General features: G+C 41.9%; 1 protein-coding gene across 1 annotated transcript in view; it reads right to left on the bottom strand.

Moving 5' to 3' along the window:
• APBA1 (amyloid beta precursor protein binding family A member 1) overlaps window positions 1-24,957 on the bottom strand; it is a 97,281-nt gene that overhangs the window by 39,796 nt on the left and 32,528 nt on the right. Inside the window, exons 2-3 of the mRNA XM_007938384.2 lie at window positions 10,267-10,362; window positions 4,248-4,287 (exon numbers count right to left, since the gene is read on the bottom strand). Coding sequence (XP_007936575.1) covers window positions 4,248-4,287; window positions 10,267-10,362 — 136 coding nt within the window. The remainder of the gene's footprint in view (window positions 1-4,247; window positions 4,288-10,266; window positions 10,363-24,957) is intronic.

A 24,957-nucleotide genomic window follows, 5' to 3' on the forward strand; every position in this document is an offset into this window, starting at 1 on the left:
CCAATGACCATGTCTTATTCAGCTTTGGCTCTCTTGTGTCTAGTCGGCATCTGCCACCCAGTGTGTATTAAATTTCTGCTGGATAGAAGGTCAGGTGAACAGAATGCTGATCGGAAAACCTCCTTTTACAGCAGTCCCTATGACTTGCCAGCTTTTCATCCAGCACCAGGCATCAAGCTGACTTCCACTTCATGGGGACAGACCCCATGCATGTGAGAATAAAACTGTGCTCCAAAGGGTTTCCAATGGCTGTAGTCTTTCAGTAGTAGATTACCAGGCCTTTCTTCCAAAATGTCTCTGGGTAGACTCAAACTGACAACCTTATGGAGAGTAGCCAAGCTTGTTAACTGACTGTACAACTCAGGGACCCCTAATTTTCTCCATAATAGGGGAGACAAATTTTATAAATCAGAAAAAGGCCTATTTTTCTGGACATCTATTTCATAATATCTGGATTCCTATAATAACCCAAACTCACTGCCATCAAGATTCTAACTCAGAGCAACCCTAGAGGATAGAGTGGAACTGCCTGACAGGACTTCCAAGGCTATAACTCATTACGGAAGCAGACTACCTCATCTTTCTCTTGTGGAGGGGCTGGTGGATTTGAACCACCAACCTTCTGGTTAGCAGCCAAATGCTTTAACTACTACACCACCAGATCTCCCCTCCTGGATTCCTCTATTAGTTTCTAATTCTGATTCTACAGAACAGATATCACCCAAAAATGTGATCAGCTTTGCTAAATTACAAGCCATGATGATCCTGGCCAGATCACATACTCAGATCAATTGCAAGAAAACAGAAATTTTCTGTTTACCTACCTTTTTAATCAAACCTTAGTTTTAAATATGTATTCTAAATGGGAGCATCTGATACTAACCACAATCATTTATAAACGCTACTCTAAATTAAACATGTCTGGGACTAATACACAACTTTACAACAGATGCAGTAGGAAAAGCATTTGAATTCTGTAATTAAAGCATGAATTTTCTTGGACTTGAATGCCATATTTGGGGAAACTATTATATACATTTTAACTCACTGTTCAAAGCTTAGGGCCTTAAATTAGATAACTTGAAAGACAAACAATTTGTTTTCCTCTTGGAAGTTAATCTGAAGTGGTTTTTATTTTTATCCTTAAAAATCAAGCTCATCTTAGGCTTAAACAGCTGCTTCCCATGATAAGCTACTTATCATCCTGCAGATTTAAAATAATCTATTCATTTTTCTAAAATAAAGGTGGTGGTTGAAACAAAGAAATTAACAGTGTTTTAGAAAAGCCTTCACCAAGCATCTGTGTAGTAATTAAATAAGGAAACTTGCTATTTGTCTTCTTCTTGGTGTTTATGAGACAGACTTCTGGACCAAACACACTGAGTGGTACCCAGCATGACCTGCATCCATTACACAGTTTAATTTACATTCTCATCAGCCACATGTTCCCGCCATGAAGTTTTTTTTTATAGATCTAGGTTATTTACAATACATGGTTTTAATTGTCTAGCAGGGAAGTACTAGTCTAACTAAAATCATGCACTGTAAGACTGCCAGTCTTTTATTATAAATTACTAGTGATGGATTTACAATGCCAGTGAAACGAAACAAAAACTAATCATTTTTGCCAACTAGGTTTTGAGGGAAAAAAATGATCTCATCTGGGATGGTAATTTAAAAAAAATCTTCCATCAGTTTTTTAAATTATGAGTGCAAAAGGAAAAACAAAGATTAGCCACTTTACCCAGATGCTCTCCAACAGTCTGTATTAATCTCTGATTTCTCTGTAATAATTCCCTGAGGAGGATCAGCAGAAAAAAAGGCAGACCCTCAACAGAAGGGGCTGGCACAGTGGCTGCAACAATGGGCTCAAGCACAGCAATGAGTCTGAGGACGGTGCGGGGCTGGGCCAGTCTGGTTCTGTCGTACACAGGGTCCCTAGGAGTCGGAACTGACTTGGCAGCACCTAACAGCAGCATTCCCTGGGTAGTGCTAACAGGTAACATGCTCGGCTGGCAACTAAAAGGTTGGAAGTTCATGTCCACCCAGTGAGGCCTCAGAAGAAAGGCTTGGTGGTCTACGTCTGAAAAATTAGCCATTAAAGATGCTCTGGAGCACGCTTCTACTTGGATAGATGTGGGGTCACCATGACTCAGAACTGACTCAATGGCAATTGGGTTCCCTGCAAAGAGCCCCTTTTCAACTGCAGTAAGTGTGAGTGTCCAGAAATGTTTTAAAGAAATCCAAATAATATTTAAATAACTGTGTAAATGCCAAACGGCTAGAAGACAGAAAGACTGGACCTAACCAAATTCTAAGTTTAAAGTGTGGTCCTATGCCATTCATCTTTCAGGGAAATTAAGGATAATCAAACATATCTCAATGTAACACACCAAGGGGAGGAGGGGGACAAAACTCCTCATTCCCTAAGTTTATCCTAGGCTCGGCACTAATGTATTAATTTTTTTTAAAAAAAGGATTCAAGGTTTCATTCTGGTCTTTTGGAACATACATTTCCCTTTAGTGGTGCATCTGGGTTATTCTGTGGGTGGACAAGCACGTGTACTATATCCCCACTTTCATGTTAATGCTGAGCCTGAGAATCACTAGGCCTAGTGGAACAGATATGGAGAAGAAGGAAGTTTTCAAACATCAGAAAACTTCACCAAGTGCTCTCATGAAATCTCAGAGCTTCTTGAAATGATGCAAATAATCTACAGGCTATTGAATGAGATGGACTGACACAGTGGTGGCAACAATGGGCTCAAACGCAGCAATGATTGTAAGGCTGGCACAGGACTGGGCAGTGTTTTGTTCTGTTGCACACAGGGTCACTAGGAGTCAAAACTGATTGCATAGCACTTAACAAAACATTCAAGAAGGAAACCTGAGTAACTAGATCAAACCTGTCCTGGGTTCCTAGGCCTGAGGGTTCATGAAGGTTTATGAAGCTTTGTAACTCATCCCCAGGTAGTAGAACACACCAACCATTCCCTTTTGAGATCTGAAGATCAGACACGGCCTGAAAGTGATGCCTGGGCATTCTCTGGCCTCTGGAAAAAGTTCCTTTAAGGAAACGACAATCCCTACTCAAACAAGCATCTCTTGGCCTCCCTAGCAGAGCATCAACACCACCTCTACACATAAAGTGTCACTGTGTGAATAAAAAAGGCCACCCATTTGCAGGTACTCCCTAAGTTTCAGTGTGTAGCTTGGGCCCAGTAAACCTCTTGGCTGGGTGCCCTTGTGCAGTGAATAACGTGTACAACCTGTGTAGCATATTGGTTACAGGGAGAATTCAGGACTCAGCCTGCCAGTTCATAGGCTGGCTCTGCTGCATACTAACTGGGTGATCCTGGGCAAGGTACTCTCTCAATGCCTCAATTTTCTCATCTGTAACATGGGGATAATAAAAAAATCCACTTCGCAAGACTGATATGAGGATACATGGAAAGTACCTGGCAAGAGTAAGTACAGGTAGCACCTGACTTACAGTGGGGTTCCATTTTGACGAGTCTGTCATTAGCCAAATCTAAAAAGTAAGTTGAAGCCTTTTTTTTTTTTTTTTTTCAGTTTTCATTATTACTGCCTTTTATTGTCAGTATCTTTATGAATTCTATCTTCATTTGTCTTTGGGGGTTGGAAACATTACATATAAACTCACAGGTTTGGCATTAGCAGATTAAGTGCTACAACACTGTATGTAGTACACATACTAACGGTAAGATACACACAGAGAGAAGATGATCATTAGGTGTGGTTTGTCCTAACTCAACTAGATCATAGGTCAGGAACTACGTGTCTTTGATAAATGTTACTGTTACTAGTTTATCCAAGCAACGCCAAAAGGAATTTGGGGGAAGGTTTTTCTTACAAAAAAGATAAAAATTTCTTCCTTTAAGTTCATTCCCACTTGAATTGGCCGTGATGGATAAAAGGGTATACTGGACTAAAAGTAAGGAGACTGAGATTTTAAACCCAATATGACTACAACAAAGCTATACGACACGGGGTAGCTCCCCAGCCTCAAGTTCCTTATCAGGCAGAGAAAGGGGTGTTTCGAGAAATTTGAACCTTCTGCATTTTTGGCTTCAGATTCTGAAACTTTTAAGACTGTGTATAAGTGACTTTGTGGCCTTTCTTCTCCACTATCGTCTTACAGCTCAGTGCTTCAAGTACCTAAAACCCAAAATGTAAAAGATTCATAAATGACCCAGCGCTCAACAATTTTTTTTTTCAGTTCTTACCTTCAACGTAGGTTGGGAATGATGCCAAGCTTTTTCTTGACTGTAATTAAGACAAAGAGGTTTCAAAAAGGGCAAAGTGTGATAAAATATGCATATACACAACCACCTATGCAACATGAAAAATAAACACATCGCCAATGGCAGTTATCAACCAGTTACTGATCATTTTTTGGTTAGAGGAAAAAAACGTGGATAGATACATGATTTACTACTCAAGTTACCCAAAGCCCAGAACAGTCCATTCATATTTTAGATAACCTGAAAATCCTACATTTCATGATCTAAGAGATGTCTGATCGCCTAAAAATTATCCCACAGACCCAAATCTATAATCAATAATAGCAATAAAAAAGGGAATAATCTGTATCCTTTAGAATCTGTATTTCCAAATGAAAAAACTGCTGAACAGTAAGAACATCAACAATATGATCCCTTGGAGAAAATAGGAATTCCCTTGGAGAAACAAGTAAATGACTTTGGTTTTGTTCTTTTTCCCACAGTCACTGCGCTAAAAGTGTTTGCTAGGTTCTTCATCTCTTCCTTTCATCTCTTACTGAGTTATTTTAGTTGAAAAATTCCATCATATAAATCATTCTTGTGGCTTACCTTAAAGTAAAAATATAGCGAAGAAGGAAGTGGATGACAAAAACCACGGATTTCTTGCATTAAGTACCACCGCCTCGGAAACCCAAGGAGGGGTCGCTATGAGTCTGATCAACTCCACTGCAGTGAGTTTGGTTTTTCTGGTTTGTTGCAGTAAAGGTCAGCACTGTTGGGAGTGGTAAAAATCTCCCAGAGCCTGAATGGATGGTATCTTAAATGCTTGGTCTCAGAGCAGCGATATACAGTGGCAATTTCATTGCCTAAGGTATTTATTTGACTGCTAACCAGAAGCTGGCAATTCAAACTTACCAGCCACTCCTCGGAAGGAAGATTGGGCAATTTACTTCTGTACTGATACCACCTTGGAAACCCAAGGAGGGGTCGCTACGAGTCGGACCCGACTTGCTGGCAGTGAGGTTTTTTTTTTTTTAATGGTTATGTGGAAAGAAGACTAGGCAATCTACTTCTGTAAAGATTTATCACCTTGGAAACCCAAAGGGGGTCACAATGAGTCAGGATTGACTCAATGGCAGTGAGTTTGGTTTTGGTTTCTTACTGGTTATAGAATTTGTCACTGATGTATATGGGGCAGAGTGATGAGCACTGCAGGAGAGTGGAGAGAGAATTTTAAAGAAGAGTTCATACAGTGGGTAAAGACTGGGTCTGCACGGCCAAGGGTTATTCTCAGAAAGCCCAAAGATGTTCACTGCTGAGAATCTACCAGGTATTAGGTGATTATTTTAATCCATACCTCTTACAGAAAGGGGCTCTAGCACAGCATAGGTACTCAATAGGCTGACTTGAACTGACAATAGAATCTGGGGTGCCCAGTGAACTAGAAGCTGGATCTGAAAGAGGACTGGGATGTCATGGGAAGCAACTTGCTATCACTGCACCTTCTACAGAACTCTTTATTTGGAAGATGGGGATGGCCAAGAGACAATTAGTCAATACTTGCACAATGTTCTAAAGCATACTAATTTTTTTTACTTTCATATATTTCATTTTTGCAGGGTTCCCCCTCCTCCCCTCCCGCTACTGGTAACTAACAAAGAAAGTTTCCTTCCATATATGAACCTTTTAAAACATCCAAAAACCAAACTCACTGCCATGGAGTCGGAAACCTTGTATCATTACAAAAGTAGATTGCCCTATCTTCCTTCATGAAGAGTGGCTGGTGGAACTGAACCACCAGCCTTCTGGTTAGCAGTCAAATGCCTTAGGCACTACACCACCAGAACTACCTTTTAAAACATAGTAATTTCAAATGTAAGTAGTTCTGGTGGTGTAGTACCTTAGGCATTCGCCTGCTAACCAGAAGACTGGTGGTTCAAATCCACCAGCCACTCCTCGGAAGGAAGGTTGAGCAATCTACTTCCATAGGGATACTGCCTCAGAAACCCAAGGAGGGGTCGCTATGAGTCAGATTCGACTTGATGGCAATAAGTGAGTTTTTCAGAATTTTAAATGCTGTGTGAGAAATTGGGGCCAGCTGGAGGAACCTAACTTTAACACTCTAACCCAATTCAGAACAATGACAAGAATTCAACACTAATCACACAACATGTTGCACAGGGCAACTCATCAGTGACACCGGCCGCAGAGTGTGTCCAATGGGATGGAAAGACTCTTCACACCAAAGAGAGTGGGTCTTCTGCCTTGGAAAGGGTCACCTTTAAAGAAACTGAAGATACAGTACACCAGAAATGAAAGGTAACGGTTGCTAATGCATTTACAGAGAAATGCACACCAAGGGGAAGATACGGTATGTGGATAGAAAGAAAGAGAACTCAAATCCAACAGTTCTTTACATTCATTTTACTTTCCATTTCCTCAAGCGAGAAGACAGGCTCAGTCGATTGTCAAATCCAATTCTAATTCTGATTAGTTGTTTGGTGGGGCGGGGAAAAACTTCATGGTGTTCACATGGAAGTTAGCTTCCTCATAAGGGCCGCAGGTCTTAAATTATGAATCCCTAACCACCTCCATGACCTTGCCCTTGGTAACTAGGGGTTTAGTGTACTGAGAGGTGACTCTGCTTAATAAAAATGGCTTAGCCTCTAGGCACATTCAAGAAACCAAGTCAGAGTTTCTTAGGCTATTAGGAGACTTTCCTGAATACAAATCTCAAGAACAGTGTCCAGATTATAGCAGGAACTAGAAAGGGAATTACTTTCAGTCTAGCTCTAAAAGCTGCTACTTGATTTTGAGCCACAATGGAGGGCATTTGGTAACTTCACTTATTCTCTATTCACAAGGTCATGACTGGCTTTCTTTAGTCTCTAGGGTAATAAATTGAAAAAAAAAAAAAAAAGGAATTTTAGAAATGAAAGCATCTCTAATTATTGCACACAAAGAGGATTGTCATCATTATTTCTAAGGATATGCAGACATGTGCCAAGTCTTGTAGGGATTGGGAAATTAACGAACACATTTACCTTGCTTATTATATCTGATGAACAATCAAATGCTGAATATTCAGATGTCTGATGAGCACTTTGTTCCCATATGTGGACAGAGATGAACATCGACTGACCCTTAATATTCAAATATTAATAAGTACACTCACATTAAAGAAAGCTAATGGTTGAAATATTTGGGATTTTCCAGGGGGTGACACCAATGGTGGCCTGACAATTGGAATATTCACATACAATCTACCACAGCTGTGCAGATGGTCATACTGGAAGCATAGGCCTGTGGGAGTTTGGGATTCAAATCCTGGCTCAACCACTTGTGAGCTCTGTGCCTTACATCAGGTAAGTTATGCAGCCTATCAGCTTCCTCAATAAACAAATGAGGATGATTATACCTACCTCTTCCGTAGTGATACTGCCTCAGAAACCCAAGAAGGGGTCGCTATGAGTCGGGTCTGACTCGACGGCACGTAACAACAACAACAACAACATACCTACCTCCCAGAATGAGTCCAAGGATTAAATGAGATCCTAGCTGCGATTTGCTCAGCCCTGCGGCTGGAACACTGTAAGTGCTTGAGAAATGGTAACTCTCATTACTGTGACTGTCACTGTGACGGTCCTTTTCTTCCTGCTATTTGTTCTGCCCCATTGTGTGCTATGAATAAAGTATGAGCCAAGCTGGGAGATGAAGGGGGCGGAGGAGCAGCAGAAACTGGGACCCTGTTACTCTCATTCCGGTGGCCTAGGGTCTGAGGATCCAGACCAGGGGAGGGCAAAGTATATTTCAAACCTAAATTCTAATGTTGACATCATTTCAGAGAGGGTATCTTGAAGCTTGGTCGGTTTTATATGATTGTATTAATAAAAAAAAAGAATATATTTTTTTCTTCATTAACATTTAGTGGAAAATGTATTCAATGATACGTTAAGGGTAAATTTTACTGAAGACTCCTTTCAGAAATGATCTGCCACTCAGGTTAAAATGGAGATTGCTTTTTATTTAACATAAAATTATTAGCAAACAAAAGGAAAATGAGATAATCATTCTTCATGGGGTTTACCTCTTTAACACAAATAAATACCTAAATATAGATAACAGCATCTATATTTAGAGTGAGCCAAGCCCACACATAGGTTATGGCACAGGCTAATATTTACCTGATGCTGATTCATTAATAGGTGTGGGTGGCAGGTAGCTAGGTCTAAAAGGCAGTGGATGCTGGAGAAGGCTGTGGGCTTCCTTCATGGAAAAACACTTGCCCTTTTCCAGCCTCAGAACCCTCAGTAGAAACAAGTAGCACCTTCACACTTAACCACCGGCTGCGGGAGCTCCATGTGCCCTCCACTGGTAGGGCAATCAAATGATTTGTCACCCAAAACAGGATACTCTAGAGCTGCAATGTTCAGTAGCCCTGAGCCCCATGTGGCTATGTAAACTTAAATTAATTAAAACAAAATAAAAACTTCAGTTCTTCAGTCCCATGAGTCACATTTCAAGGCCTTGATAGGCACAAGTGGCTAGTGGCTGCCATATCGGATGGTACAAAAACAGAATATGTCTATCACTGCAGAAAGCTCAGCTGAACAGTGCTGCTTTAGAAAACAAAAGGGTGCTCACCAACTGAGCTTCTTGGATAACAGGTGCAAACTGGAACAATCCTAGGACCTGTAGTCACCTGGTTCACATGAAAGATATTTAACTTAGGCCTGAACTAAATGAAGGAGCTCTGGTGGTGTGGTGGTTGAAGAATTTGGCTGCTAACCAAAAGGTTAGTGGTTTGAACCCATCAGCCACTCTGTTAGAGAAAGATGACACAGCCTGTTTCTGTAAAGATTTATAGTCTTGGGAGCTCTAAGGGGGTAGTTCTACTCTGTCCTATAGGGTTGTTATGACACAGAATTGACTCAATGGAAGTGGGTTTTGGTTTTGGCTTGAAATAAATGGGTATTAGGAAACCAAACCAATCTTAAACCACATAGCAACTGAAAATCAAGGTATCATACTCATAATACCATGAGGAAGGATGCTGGTTCACAGAGTTCTTAATGTCCAATGTCCAGCACTGTCCAACAGAACTTTGTACACTAATGGAAATGTTTATAAGTTGACCTGTTCAATATGGTAGTCACTAGCCATGTGTGGCTATTAGGCATTTGAAAAGTAGTTATGATTGAGGTAATTTTAAATTTTATTTATTAATTTAAATTTAAAGATACCTGTGGCTAGTGGAAAGGAGCTCTGGTCATACAGAGGTTAACACATTTGGCTGCTAACCAAAGGGTTGGCAGTTCAAACCTACCAGCCACTCTGCAGGAGAAAGATAAGGCAGTCTGTTTCTGTAAATATTTACAGCCTTGGAAGCTAATGCTGGTTCAAAAATAGTTGTGGGTGGCAGGTAGCTATGTGTAAAAGGACAGAGGATGCTGGAGAAGGCTGTGGGCTCCCTTCATGGAAAAACACTTGCCCTTTCTAGCCTCAGAACCCTCAGTAGGAACAAGCAGCACCTTCACACTTAACCTCTGGCTGCGGGAGTGGTTAAATCTTCCATAAAGATTTATAGCCCTGGAAACTCTATGGGGCAGTTCTACTTTGTCCTATAGGGTCACTGTGAGTCAGAATCAACTTGATGGCAGTGGGTTTGCTTTGGGTGGGTAAACCAAAATCCAAACTCACTGCCATTGAGTCAATGGTATAATGACCCCCACTGGGTTTCCAAAGCTATAAATCTTTATGGAAGTCGATCACCCCATCTTCCTTCTGCGGAGCAGTTAGTGAGTTTGAACTGCTGACCTTCTGGTTAGCAGCCAAATGCCTTATCTACTCTGCCACCAGGGTGGCTAGTGGCTACCAATTTGGACAGCACAGCTTTAATCACTCTGAAGAGGAGAAATTAGGTTAATGTGGGTCAGAAGCTCTGGGAAGCCAGAGAAAGCATAAACCAGTATGAGAACAAAGCATTATGGATTGATGGCTTTTGAAACAAAATGACACCTACCTCTTTATTTGTGGAGGCTTCCATGGGGTCACTGGGATGATAGGGTGTACCAGAGGACTCTGCACCCAGGGGTGAGGAACTGCCAGGTGATGGAGACTAGAACACAACAAGAGAATAAACACCAGTGAGAATCTGAGGGAACTGATCAACCCCAGGGGGAAAGGACAAAGGAGAGAGGAGAAAAATAGAACACATCTGAACGAACATTTCAATAGTGAGAAAACTTCCTCAGAAGGGAAGTGCCAACTACACATAAGGGGCCTGGATTTTGAAGCTTTCTTTTTAATTACTGTCATGTTTTCAAAGGCACTCTTATAGCTCACGGTTTCTTCTTCCTTAGGCCAAGTGTTCAAAGAAAATATAGAAAAAATGGAGTATCAAATGTTAAACCCTATTTAAAAAAATTTTCCTTATTGAAGGATACATATGGGAGTCAAACCTCATAAATTTATGTGTCCAAATTCACCTGGGTAGAAAAATAAAAATTAAAACATATATTTAAAAAAAAAATTTTATTGTGATTTGGGTGAAAGTTTACAGAGAAAATTCATTTTCCACACAGCAGTTCATACATATCTTGTTTCATGACATTGACTACAATTCCCTACAATGTAACAGCTCTCTTCCCACTTCCTCCCCAGTTACCTCTTCCCTGTGTCCTTCTTTCCTATGTATTCCTGCCTTCTGAGCTATCTCCCTGTGCAAATATTGCCCCTCTGTTTTCCCATGATTGATCATTCTAAGTGTATCTACCTGATGTAAATGTTCACCCTATACGCCAGTCTATTGTCTGGCTGGAAGCCACAGGAGTGAGTTCAATTCTAGATCCAAGGGTAACTAGGGACTATAGTCTTGGGGGGGTGGGTCTCATCAGACCCTATCATATTAGTAAAACCTGTATTTTTAAGGAGATAGCTGGGGTTGATTTTCATGATTGGCAGCCACACCACATGAATTTTTCTAGTCAGTTCTGATTTCAGATATTTTGTCTGGTTTCATTCACACACAGGCCATTGAACATTCAGATTTAGAGAAACGTCAGCATTTCAGCCTCTAAACATTACCTTGGCTGCTCTTGGAACAGTTAAAAAATCCTTTGTCAAATGTATGTTTGAAAATAAGGCTGACTAAGCTCTCAGTCATGTGTCTAGCACACAGTAAGTGCTCCACAAATATCTGGTGAGTAAGTGGCCAAATAAAGTTAAGAGAGCAAGGGGATAGGGCTGGTGCAGGTCTGAAAGCCATCCCCAACAGATCTCCGACCGTAATCTGCATGCTCCTGAGATTCTGCAAGATGAAGGGAATCTGCCGGTGGGCCACAAGAGATGCATAAGAATTCTGTAGCGATGGTCCTCTGAGAATAAGAATGCTTTGCTTCACAGTCTGTTGGTGATGTCTGGTAGAAGGTATAAAACACAGAGAAACTACACAAGGGTCTATTCTCTGAGGAAACATGGGGATATAAGCAAGGAGAGAGAAGTCTTGGGCAAAGGAAGAAAAATGACACTGGTGTTTGCTTGAATTTGTGTCTGATCTCTTGGAGACTGACCCCCTTGGGGAAGAAGCTGGGGCATAGAGATATCAGTAAAATATCTCTGATGGAAAAGGAGCACATCTCACAAAGCAATGGTGCTGGGCAGGGAAAGGATACACCAACATCAAGGGAGTCCTAGTAAGCATTACATGAAATTACAAAGAAACAAACTCTCCTCCAAAAAAATCTGTTGTTAGCTATCACTGAATTGGATGTGACTCACGGTGACCTTGGGAGCTCTGGTAGCATAGTGGCTAAGACACTTGACTGCTAACCAGACGGCTGGTGGTTCAAACCCACCAGCCACTCCTCGGAAGGAAGGTTGGGCAATCCTACTTCCGTAGTGATACTGCCTCGGAAACCCAAGGAGGGGTCGCTATGAGTCGGGGCCGACTCGACGGCACATAACAACAACAACAACAACACGGTGACCTTACATATAAAAGAATGAAACGCTGCCTGTTCCTGTGCCGTTTGTATGGCATGTGTGTGAGTCAGCCGTTGCAGCGACTGCATCAATCCATCACATAGAAGGCTTCCCTTGTTTTCACTGATCTTCTTCTTTACCAAACACGATGTGCTTTTCTAGGAACTAGCCTTTCTTGATGATATGTCCAAAGTAAGCAAGCCAAAGTTTTGTCATCCTTGCTTCTAAGGAGCGTCTTGCTTGTATTTCTTCTATGACAGATTTGTTCGTTCTTCTGGCAGTCCATGTTATGTCCGGTATTCGTTGCTAACATCACAAACGCATCAATTCTTCTTTGTCTTCCTTTTCATTGTCCAACTTTCACATGCATGTTAAATGACTGAAAAGACCATGACCAGGTGTAACTTAGCAACCTCACTAGAAATACAGAAGACATCAAATGAACAGAAAGATGATGCAATAAAATGCATATTATTCACACTAACAAGTTGTACGGCCCCAGCTGATTGGCTGCAAGACCTGCATTGGTTTTCCATGAGTCTGTATGTATACCTGATTCTGGGCAAGGAGGTAGGGACCAGTGAGATGCATAAATATTCACATGCATACATCAGATGCTCCACAGTAAAGCCAAGAGGGCAGGCACAGGGAAATAGCAGCGAAGTGTTCAAGCCCCACAGCCCCTGGCCACATTAAAGTAGCCTTTAAAAAGAAACACACAGAAGTTTTCATTTGGCACCTGAGAGAGCTGGTGGTACTTGCTGATTTAGCTCTATGTTGGGTCAACTCAAAATTAATGTAGAAAAGTCTTCACAAGAATTTAATGCCTTTAAATGTCCCCAGATTTCCCAAATGTGAAGAGCTTTCTTAGATAGTTAATCTCGATTTTTTTCCCAAGTAATTTTCTGTCACAAAGATTTTAAGGGTCTAGACCCTGGAGACTCTACTACTGTTGTTTTTTCTTTAATTGCTTGGTCTAAGGGCTGTGCAACACTTTTATTTTTAAGTTACATGCATTAACTCCTTTAACACTTTTATTTATTTTTTTTTAAAAAAAAAACCTTCAGAAGAGCTCCAAAGTCTGTATTTCACTGTTATTTTTTGTTTGTTTCAAATCTTCAAAAAATGGATTCTTTACAATGTTGTAGGTACCAGATCATCTCACAAAGACAGGTCACCTGGCCAGTGGCTGGGACGTGGAAGAAGGAGGAGATCAGAGCCCACCATGACTAAGTAGTCAGGACAGGGTGCCGTGAAACACTAAAGAGACACAACTGAGGCTGCTGTGGCCACTGACTGTGCAGAGGCTCTGAGGGCCCCACATTGACCTTGTCAAGGACCACTTCCCCCAGATGCCTGATACTCTAGCCTTCTGCCCACAAACATGCTCATTCATGCTTCCTTCCATTTGAATCTGCAGTTAATAATCTCCATCTAGAAAGTTCTCACTCATCCTCTCCTACATTCAATGGTCAATTCAAAAGCTCTCATCTTGCTGAAGCTTTCTAGACCCTTGACAGCACAGTTCTCTGAGGGTACATGGAATGTAATCACCTGTTTATGTGTATGTCTCCCTTGGCCCCAAGAGCTCTTGGGTGGTTGGGACCCTGTTTTATTCATCTCTATAATCCAAGTGTGTAGCATTGAGTTTTGTAAACAATAGGTACTTGATAAATGTTTGGAGTTCTTGGGTGGCACACATGGTTATGCGCTCACCTGTAAAGTTGGAGGTTTGAATCTACCCAGAGATGCTTTAGAAGACGGACCTGATGATCTATTTTTTAAAAACCAGCCACTGGCAACGGGAGCACATCTGTACTCTGATATACATGAGTTCATAGTGCCGAAGGCACTTTACTGCTAACCAGACGGCTGGCGGTTCAAACCCACCAGCTGCTACTCAGAAGGAGGGTTAAGCAATCTACTTCCATAGTGATACTGCCTCAGAGACCCAAGGAGGGGTCGCTATGAGTTGGATCTGACTCAACGGCAGTGACTTTGTTTTTTTTTTTTTTTTCTTTTTTATACATGGGGTCATCATGTGCTGGAACTGACTTGACAGCAACTGGCTTTTAAGAAATGTTTACTGAATCAATGACTTCAATGTAGTTTCTAGCTTTATGACGTTTCCTAGCTTGGATGAGAAGCAGGTATGTGACAGGTCTACCTGTTTTCTTTCATTGCTTTTCGGTGATCAGTGGTAAGTTAAAAAAAAACCAAACCAAACCCACTGCCACTGAGTCGATTCTGACTCTTAGTGACCCCCAACGGGTTTCCAAAGTGGTAAATCTTTACGGAAGGAGATTGCCTCATCTTCTTTCACTGAGTGGCTGGTGGGTTTGAACCACCAACCTTCTGGTTAACAAATGTCTTAGGCACTGTGCCACTACAGTTCCTTAATGGTAAGGAAGCCCTTCTGTGATACAGCACCCCTACACTGCTATGTGCAGAATGTAAGATCTGCATTTTAAATTAAATAAATGGTATTTGCCTGTGAAGACTCTGACCTGAGCTTTTGAAACAGAAAGCTGTCCAAAAACAGGAATGGGACCATTTGGTGAAGTCTACTTATGACCACATACCACTGCTGACAAAGTCAAGGGTGGACAATCACCATCAAAACAGACACAGCATCTATGAAGCCTAAGCAAAGGGGTCAGTATTCAACACCTCCCAAACATGTGCTTTAAGAACCCCCTGCCTCTTACCTCCAAATTCTACCTGGATGTAACATTCAAAAGTAGGAAAAAAGCCTGAAATTGGTTAACACTTTACTTTCAAAGAATGAACTGGGAATAATATTTAGGAAATGGAATATGACAGAAAAAACAAAAATCATTATTCCGTATTTCTGTCTAAAGTCTCACACCTCCTGGGTTACTAGATGCATATTAAATTTTAAGTAAATGAGACCAAGGTTGGGAAGCAAATGTGGGGTTGGGAATTCACAAAGTTAAGTACCCACTGGAGACATCTATCTAGGAGGCAGAGTTCAGAGATGGGTTGTCAACAACTCCCTGTTCTGTGTAATTATAGTAAGTCTTCTAAAACACAACTTGTCTTGTGCAGGTTATGTTCTGGCAGATTCTCAAGAACTATGATGTAAATTCTACCACCAAAGTTCTGGGGCTCCACAAAGCAGAGTTCTTAGCCTTAAGATTTAGTCAATGCCAGAACAAGAGATGCTGAGTGCTGTCCACTGGCACAAGAGCCGAAGGTTGCCCTAAGGATGCAAAAGCATACCAAGGGAAAGCTGGCCATTCATTTCAATTCTGGCTGAGCATCTCCTACGGGCAAACACTGTACTGCAGATGATAGGGGTAGACAGATAAATAGCACAACGAACTTTCAGGCTCTGCCTGTAGGGAAGAAAAGCAGCACATAGGTCATTATTATTCATTTATTCCTTTGACAGACATTTCAGAGCCTACCTGTGATCCTAGCATGGTTGTTGTTGCTGTTAGGTGCTAATTAGTTGGTTTTGACTCACAGCAACCCTATGTACAGCACAATGAAACACTGCCCTGTCCTATGCCAGCCACACAATCATCACTATGTTTGAGCCCATGTGTGCAGCCATTGTGTCAAACCATCTCATTGAGGTCTTCCTCTTTTTTGCCAATCCTCTGCTTTAGCAAGCATGATACTCTTCTCCAGGGATTGGTCCCTCCTCATAACATGACCAAAGTATGTGACATGAAGTCTTGTCATCCTCACTTCTAAGGAGCATTCTGGCTATATTTCTTCCAGGACAGATTTCTTCATTCTTCTGGTGGTCCATGGTATAGTCAATATTCTTTGCCAACATCGTAATTCAAATGCATCAATTCTTCTTTGGTTTTCCTTAGTCATTGTCCAGCTTTCGCATGCATATGAGGCCACTGAAAATACCATGGCTTGGGTCAAGCGCACCTTAGTCTTCAAGGTGACATCTTGGCTCTCCTAGCACTGGGCCAGGAAACAAAGAGTAAGGTGACATGGTTCCGTCCTCCACACCTTTCCAAATGATGGGTAGGAGGTAGATGTGTACAGCCAGGGTAAGGTATTAATCTGGATGGTGAGGACACAGAGTTGGGAGTTACCAGTCCTGCAGGAGGGAAGGGTTGTGTATAAGGCAACTTCATGGAGAAGATGATGTTTGGGCTAAATCCTGAAAACTGCAGGTATTTGTGGAATGGTCCTGAGGGGTGCAAAGGGTTAACATGCTCAGATGCTACTGAAAGGTTTGTGGTTTGAGTCCACCCAGAGGTACCTCAGAAGAAAGGCCTGTCAAACTACTTCTGATCAATCGGCCATTGAAGACTCTATATAACACAGTTCTACTCTAGTACACATGGGTTCTCCACGAATCAGAATCGACTCCATGGCAGCTGGTTATTCATGAAGTAGGATGGGATTGGGAGGTGGTGGGAAGGTACTGGAAAAAGAGGTAGGGAGAAGGAACAGCATGACTCCATCAGGCAGTAAGATGAGGTCAAAGAGCAGGGCAGGGACTGGTCACTGCCTTGTCAGCCCTGCCAAGGATAACAAGAAGGATTACAAACAGCTCCTACTCTCTGCCCCAAGACATTTTCCTTTGTGAGTCACTGGCCAGTTATTCTCCTTGATGAAACACATATAATAAAGGTACTTAAACTCAATGTCATCAAGTTGATTCGAACTCATAGCAACCCTATAGGACAGAGTATAACTGCTCCATAAAGTTTCTAAGACTATACTCTTTATGGACATAGACTACCACATTTCTTTCCCATGGAGCAGCTGGTGGGTTAGAACAGCTGACCTTGCAGTTAGCAGCCAAGTGCTTAACCACTGTACTACCAGGTCTCCTTATATAGACACCTACTTAATACTATTTCCTGAGTTGAGCTGGAAGGTTCAAAGGACTGAGGTCTTGAGTTATTACTCTTACTCCTCTTCCCTTTCCCTTAATCTTCTTCCTTCATTCTTGGAAATCTGCAGAAAGAGACGTTAACAACCTAGAAAAGCTGATGGATGAGCACTAGTAGCAAAGCTCAACAAGACAGAAAACAACAAATGCTGGTGAAGATGTGGAGAGAGTGGACTCTTTCACACTGCTGGTGGGACTGTCAAATGATACAAACACTGTGGAAAGCTATATGGCGATTCCTAAATTAGAAATACCATTTGACCCAGCCATTCTATTACTAGGTATATATCCTAAAGAAGTGAGAGCCAGGACAAGAACAGACATATGCACACCCACGTTCATCACAGCACTATTTACAATAGCAAAAAGATGGGAACAACCTAGGTGCCCATCAACAGAAGAATGGATGACCAAACTATGGTTCATATACACAATGGAATACTATGCAACACTAAAGAATCATGTAGAATCTGCATAACATGGATGAACTTGGAGGACATTATGCTGAGTGAAATAAGTCAATCACAGAAGGACAAGTGTATTATTGGTTTGTTATTGTAAAAAGTCAAGGAAAGGTTTGTATATGGAAGGAAATTTTCTTTGTTGGTTGCCAGGGGTGTGAGGGGAGGGGTGGGAACACTGCAAAAAAAAAAAAAAACAAAGTTATCTGTGGTTATAATTAAAAAAAAAAAAAAAAAAAAAAAAAGCTGATGGATGACAATGAGCAGACCCCAAAGCACAAACCCCAAAGCTAGACGCAAAGGGCTGCCTGGCTCCTCCCAGACAACGAGCAATATTCCTTCCAGAATGGCCTAATGACCAAGGCAGGGCTTCTGACAGCAAAGCTGTGATCTGAAGAGATGTACAGAGATCTGGAAGGAGCCCTGGTGGTGCAATGGTTAACCACTCAGCTCCCACAAAGATTACAGCCTAGGAAACACTATGGGGCAGTTCTCCTCTATCATACAGGGTCACTGTAAGTCAGAATCGACTTGACAGCACATACCACCACCACCACCAACAGAGATACTGAAAGATTTTTAAAGAAATTCTAGTGACAAGGCCCAGGAAAAAATGAGTTGTACTAGGGTTTTTCATTTATTTATTCAACACTGAAATGTGAATAAGTCCAGATCCCTGCCTGCCCCCAAGCAGCTCCTGGTTATCTAGGAGGGAAGACAGACCCAAAGACAAATGCGGGGTATCCTCTGTAAACAGTAGTCATTGACTGAATCCCTGCAGGAAAACAAAAGTTGTAATAACACAAAATCGGTCCCTAATGAGCCCACTACTTCTTAGCCCTCCTCCCCAAACACTAGCATCTTTCTGGTCCTTGTCTTTATTAGCTGGTCTCCTGCTGACTGTTGGGACCATCTGTCACTACAACACCCCACTTCCCTTCCCCCCCTAAAAAGCAAATGGAGTGTGGAGCAGAAGCATAAATACTGCCAAAAAATAAAACTAAGTTTTTTTAAAAAATCCAAAACAATACAAAAATGCAGAATTTCACAAAGTTGAAGAAGGCACAGTTGGAGAAGTGCTCAGACCAGCCACTGACAATATGTTGGTGGAGTTACACCAATTAACAATGAATAAAAGCGGGAAGTATGATGGGAATGCTTGGGGCATCATACAATGAAGAGAGGCCCTTGTGAAAACTATACCAGCCCTTAAATGTTTTTGGGGAAATGGTTCTTTTTATGATTGAAATGACCCTCTCCCATCATGGTGCAAAAGTCACATGTGAACTGAAGAAGGTTACTGTCCTATTGTGTGATTCAATGACTTTAAAAAAAAATTCAACTTCCCAAATCAACACTTTCATCCTGTTAGTGTTATTAGCACATAGATGGAATTATAACCTATGTAGCTTATAATCAAATGCTAAACGAAGCCTTTTGTTTTTCAAGGTAAAGTCCTAATCAAATCTCCTCTCCCCCTATATTTACTTAGCAATTTTGGTCTTTAAGTGAATTAATTTTAAGCAGCCTTTTAAAAGTACATTTATGTAGAGAGTCTAAGAATGCCCCCTGTGGCTAAGATGTGGCAGGAACAGAGGGCCTTGAGAGCAGAGGGAAGAGACTCACATACAACGAACAAATCTTTCCTGGAGGAAGTGCAGCCATAATGCTTCTTAGAAGTGAGAATGGCCAGATTTCATCTCACCTAATTGGGCAATCCTACTTCCGTAGTGATACTGCCTCGGAAACCCAAGGAGGGGTCGCTATGAGTCAGGGCTGACTCGACGGCACATAACAACAACAACAACAACAATTTGGTCATGTGGTCAGAATGGACCAGTCCCTAGAGAAGGATATCACACCTGGTGAAATGGAGGGTCAGAGACAACGGGGAAGACCCTTAACGAGATGGACTGACATAGAGGCTGCAATGATGGGCTCAGATATAGCAAGGACTGTGAGGATGGCGCAGGATCAGGAAGTGTTTCATTCTGTTGTACAAAGGGCTGCTATGAATCAGAATTGACTTGCTGACTCCTAACAGCAACAACAACATTGGTGATTTACAGTACAGCTCATGAGTCCCCACTCCATTGTTTGGCCTTTTGAAGTTATCAAATATTTCATATTATTCAATTCCGGGATCAACACCAATAGAAGCTGTTGTTATGTGCCGTCGAGTCAAACCCGACTCATAGTGACCCCTCCTTGGGTTTCCGAGGCAGTATCACTACAGAAGTAGGATTGCCCAGCCTTCCTTCCGAGGAGTGGCTGGTGGGTTTAAACCGCCAGCCGTCTGGTTAGCAGGCAAGTGTCTTAGCCATTATGCTACCAGAGCTCCCCATAGAAGCAGCAGTCAAGAAATCAGACATCATATTGCACTGGGCTAATTTGCTGCAAAAGATCTCTTTAAAGTGCTGAAGAGCAAAGATGTCATCTTAAAGACTAAGGTGCCACTAATCCAAGCCATGATATTTTCAGTTGCCTCATATGCATGTGAAATCATGACAATGAATAAGGAAGACCAAAGAAGAGATGATGCTTTTCAGTTGTGGTGTTGGCAAAGAATACTGAAAGTACCATGGACTGCCAGAAGAACAAATCTGTCCTGGAAGAAGTGCGGCTAGAATGGTCCTTGGAAGTGAGAATGGCCAGATTTCATTTAACCTACTTTGGTCATGTTGTCAGAAGGGAACATTCTCTGGAGAAGGATATCAAGCTTGCTAAAGTGGAGGGTCGATGAAAAAGGGGAAGGCCCTCAATGAGATGTATTGATACAGTGGCTGCAATGATGGGCTCAGGTATAAGTAAAGATTGTGAGTCTGATACTGGACTGGGCAGCATTTCATCCTGTTGTACACAGGGTCTCTGTGAGTCAGAGCTGACAACAGCAACAACTTTGGTCATGTCAGAAGGGACCATTCCCTGGAGAAGGAAATCAAGCTTGGTAAAGTGAAGGTCAGCAAAATAGGGGAAGGCCCTCAACAAGATGGACTGACACAGTGGCTACAACTATGAGCTCAGGCATAGCAGTGATTGTGAGGCTGGTGCAGGCCTGGACAGTGTTTCATTCATAGGGTCGCTATGAATCGGAGCCAACTCAACAGCACCTAACAACAATATAGCTTGGCCTAAGGAGCTCTGATGGTATGGTGGTTAAAGCATTAGGCTGCTAGCCAAAAGGTTGGCAGTTCAAACCTACCAGCTGCTCTGCATGAGAAAGATGTGGCAGGCTGCTTCAGTAAAGATTTATAGCCTCGGAAACTCTATGAGGCAGTTTTTTCTTCCCTATAGGGTCTCTATGAGTTGAACACTCTATGGCAGTGGGTTTTTTCTGGCTTATGCTTTGGCATTAATGCCTTACCTTTCTAAAATTTCTAGTTTTGCTCTATGCTTTTTTCTCCCTAGATAAAACCTGTCTGTTTCTGTTCAATGATTTTGCATATACCCCACATCTATGAGCCTTCATAAGTCCATCTCAAAGGCTACCTGTTTCATGAAGTCTCCTCTAAACCTCTCAGGTGAAAAGAATCTCCCTCCTGCAAGAATCCCTTATATTTTATCTATGCCATTCTTACAGTGCATCACTTTCTCCCTTGTATTTTATGAAAACAGGATAATTACAATAATTAGAATATTTTAATAAGCTCTGTGAAGGCAAGGTTTTTTATTAATTACCACACTCACTGCCATCGAGTCAATTGACTCATAGAGACCCCTCCTTGGGTTTCTGAGGTGGTATCACTACGGAAGAAAATTGCCCAATCTTCCTTCTGAGGAGTGACTGGTGGGTTTGAACCACCAGCCTTCTGGTTAGTAGTCAAATGCCTTAGGCACTATGCCACCAGAGCTCCTTCCAATGCCTAATAAAGGAAAAGAAGGTGCTATTGAGTTGACTCTAACTCATAGCAACCCTGTTTGTGTCGCATTAGAACTGTGCTCCATGGCTGATTTTTCAGAAATAGATCATCAGACCTTTCTTCCAGGATGCCCTTGGATGGACCTGAACCTCCAACCTTTCAGTTAGTAGCTCAGTGTGTTAACCATTCACACCACCAGGGACTCACCTAGTATGTTGTTGTGTGCCCTCAAGTGTTTTCTAACTCATAGTGATCCTATATGACAGAATGAAACTACTCTATAGGGTTTCCTAGGAGTTCTGGTGGCACAGTGGTAAAAACATTTGGCTGCTAAACAAAAGGTTGGTGGTTTGAACCTAACAGCTGTTCTGTGCAAGAAAGATGAGGCAGTCTGCTTCCATAATGATTTACAGCCCTGGAAACCCTATGGGGCAAGTTCTACTCTGTCCTACAGAATTGCTATGAGTTGGAATCAACGCAATGGCAGTGAGTTTTGGTCCGGTTTATATAGTTTCTTAAGCTGTAATCTTTACAAGCACAGACTGTGAGGTCTTTCCTCCCATGGAGCAGCTGGTGGGTTTGAACCGATGACCTTTTGGTTAGCAGATGAGCAGTGAACCACTGTACCACCTGGGCTCCTTTCACCTAATATAGGACAATCCATAAAAACATAATAGGGGTTTAGTAAATATATTTAACATATGGAAGGATGAACGGGCACCAACCCTTTTGTAGAAGAGGAAAAACAAGTTTATATACAAAGAGCTATATATGCCAGAGAGAGCAGGAGGCAGACTGTCTTAGTTATCTAGTGCTGCTATAACGGCAATACCGCAAGGGAGTGGGGAGCTCTGGTAGCATAGTGGCTAAGACACTTGCCTGCTAACCAGACGGCTGGCAGTTCAAACCCACCAGCCACTCCTCAGAAGGAAGGTTGGGCAATCCTACTTCCGTAGTGATACTGCCTTGGAAACCCAAGGAGGGGTCGCTATGAGTCGGGGCCGACTCAACGGCACATAACAACAACAACAACATATACAAAGTAGGTTCTGAGCACATAGCATTGTGTTCATGTGGTTATTTGTACCCATGCGCAGCTGAGGTTTCCTGTCACTGGTTCTTGATCATGTTCTGTGTTATGGATTGAACTGTGTCCTCCCCAAAATATGTGTTGTAAATCCTAACCCGTATACCTGTGGTTATAATCCCATTTGGGAATGGGTTTTCTCTGTTATTTTAATAAGGCAGTATGAGTGTAGGCTGTGTCTTAAATCAATCTCTTTGACATATAAACCAGCAGATTAAGCAAACAAGCAAGCAGAGATGGGGAAATATAGATGCCATGCCACATGAAAATCTCCAAGGAACCAAGAAACAAGGGCCTTTCTCCAGGGCTGACAGAGAAAGCTCCCCTAGAACTGGTACACTGAATTTGGACTTCCAGTGCCCCAAACTGTGCAAAGTAAATTTATGCTTGTCAAAGCCACTCCCTTGCAGTATTGCCGTTATAGCAGCACTAGATAACTAAGACAGTCTGCCTCCTGCTCTCTCTGGCAGACAGTGCTTGCAAACTCTGAGTCCCAACATGATTAGAATACATTGTGGATACTAGGTAGCGTAGTGCCTAAGGCATCTGACTGCTAACCAGAAGGCTGGCGGTTCAAACCCACCAGCCACTCCTCGGAAGGAAGGTTGGGCAATCTACTCCCATAGTAATACAGCCTCGGAAACCTAAGGAGGGGTCACTATGAGTCGGAGCTGACTCAACGGGACATAACACCACCACCACCACCACCACCAGGGGACAAGTTAATCGAGCACTTGGTCATCCAATTCCTTTCCAGCCTGACATTCTGGTTCCATTTCCTTTTGTATATGGAATTTCAAAGACGTGGCTACCTAGGACAGGCCAGCCACATGTTCTAGTTCTTCTGATCAGCTCCTGTTTCAACAACTGTATGGGGCTTCTTAGTTCCAGTGCCCTCAAATAGCTTTTCACTGTGCTTATTGGTTTATTTGCTTGATCCCTTTTGTCAAATAAATACTACATTTTTCTCCTCATGATCTAAGTTGTTTTGAATTAATGTATTCCAAGTTAGAACTATAAAAGAAAAAAAAAATTTCAAAATGTGATTAGTTTTCTTCTTGCCCCAAGGTATGTTTGTGCTTCTGAAAATGAAAACTGATTAAGAAATTCATAATTATTCACTCTTGATTCAAACTATATCATCAATGCACGTTTTATTTCCTTAATGTGGTGAGGTAGGCGAGTTAGCGTAGGCATTGCAGGGCCATAATTATGTCATTACAATGATAATAGCCTGAGCCTTACGAAGTGTTTTATATACACGTTTATAATAGATTCAATTAATACAAACGGAACAATTTTGAGATAACTGTCAGATAAAATATTCTCGCCATTTCCACTCTCTTTTTCCACAGGGAAGATGCCTCCATTCCCAGACCCCAAGTCAGGGCTGTAGGCTGCAGACCTGGACCACCCGGTGCCTTAGAGAGAACACCGCATGGCACAATCTTCTCTCACAGGGGAGCTTTCATAATCAGAGCACTGCACAAAGGATCCATTTCATGACCATCAAAAAGGTCTTAAGTTTCTGAAGTCATGTTACCAAAGGCAAAAAAAAATTAAACAGCTAATAACCAGAGTCTTTGTTGTAAGGTGAGACAACTAATTATCTGATAAAGCTGATCTAAAAACAGAGGTTATCTTTTACCGTTGGAATAGCTCACCATCTTTATAAAAAATGTATTATAAACTGTGATGAACAAGGAAGGAGTCTTTATTTATTTTCCGTTGACTTAAGTCCATTCATTCTCTGGTGGATTCCCTGCTTCTCAGTCCTACACCACCAGACCTCAGCTTGAGGAGAAAAAAAACCAAGTCCTTTTTAATTTCTACAAGGGATGCAGCTAAGAGAACATTACTTGTCGTAATAATACATTCTCGGCTAAAAACAATGATAGCCACCATTTAGGGAGGGCTTCCTATGTGCCAGGCACTGTACGAGGGCAATTAAACCCATTACCTCATTTACTAGCAGAGCAATTCCTAACGTGCAAGGCGCTAATCGCCATTCCCTTTAATTAGCATTGCAGAAACACTAGAAGTAACACAAAAAGCCTAGAATTGGAGGCTACGGTGCCCACCAAAGTTGCTCATTTATTAGAACACAGGATAAGAATGCAATGGTGATGGCAGAGAAAGTAAGTGCCTTTCCTAAGTGATAAGATGGCCTTCTCTCTCTTTGGGCCGTGCCGGACTTCCAAACTACAGGCTTGCAGGACTGAACTTCCTCCGTCCGGGGAATGCCCGCTTTCCTAATCTAGTCCTGCTTCTCTCACTTAATTCTACCATCGAGGGAAATGAAGAGAATAGCTTAACAATCTGAAAGGATTGTTTCAGGAGAAGAGCAAAACAAAATAAAATAAGAGCAAAGCACAAACATTATTTTGGAGCCTGAGGATCCACCTACCTCTCCTTCCTGGCACTCAAACTG

The sequence above is a fragment of the Orycteropus afer genome, unplaced genomic scaffold (assembly GCF_000298275.1).
Source record: "Orycteropus afer afer isolate SDZICR_OR568_19922 unplaced genomic scaffold, OryAfe1.0 scaffold00005, whole genome shotgun sequence".
Taxonomy (NCBI): domain Eukaryota; kingdom Metazoa; phylum Chordata; class Mammalia; order Tubulidentata; family Orycteropodidae; genus Orycteropus; species Orycteropus afer.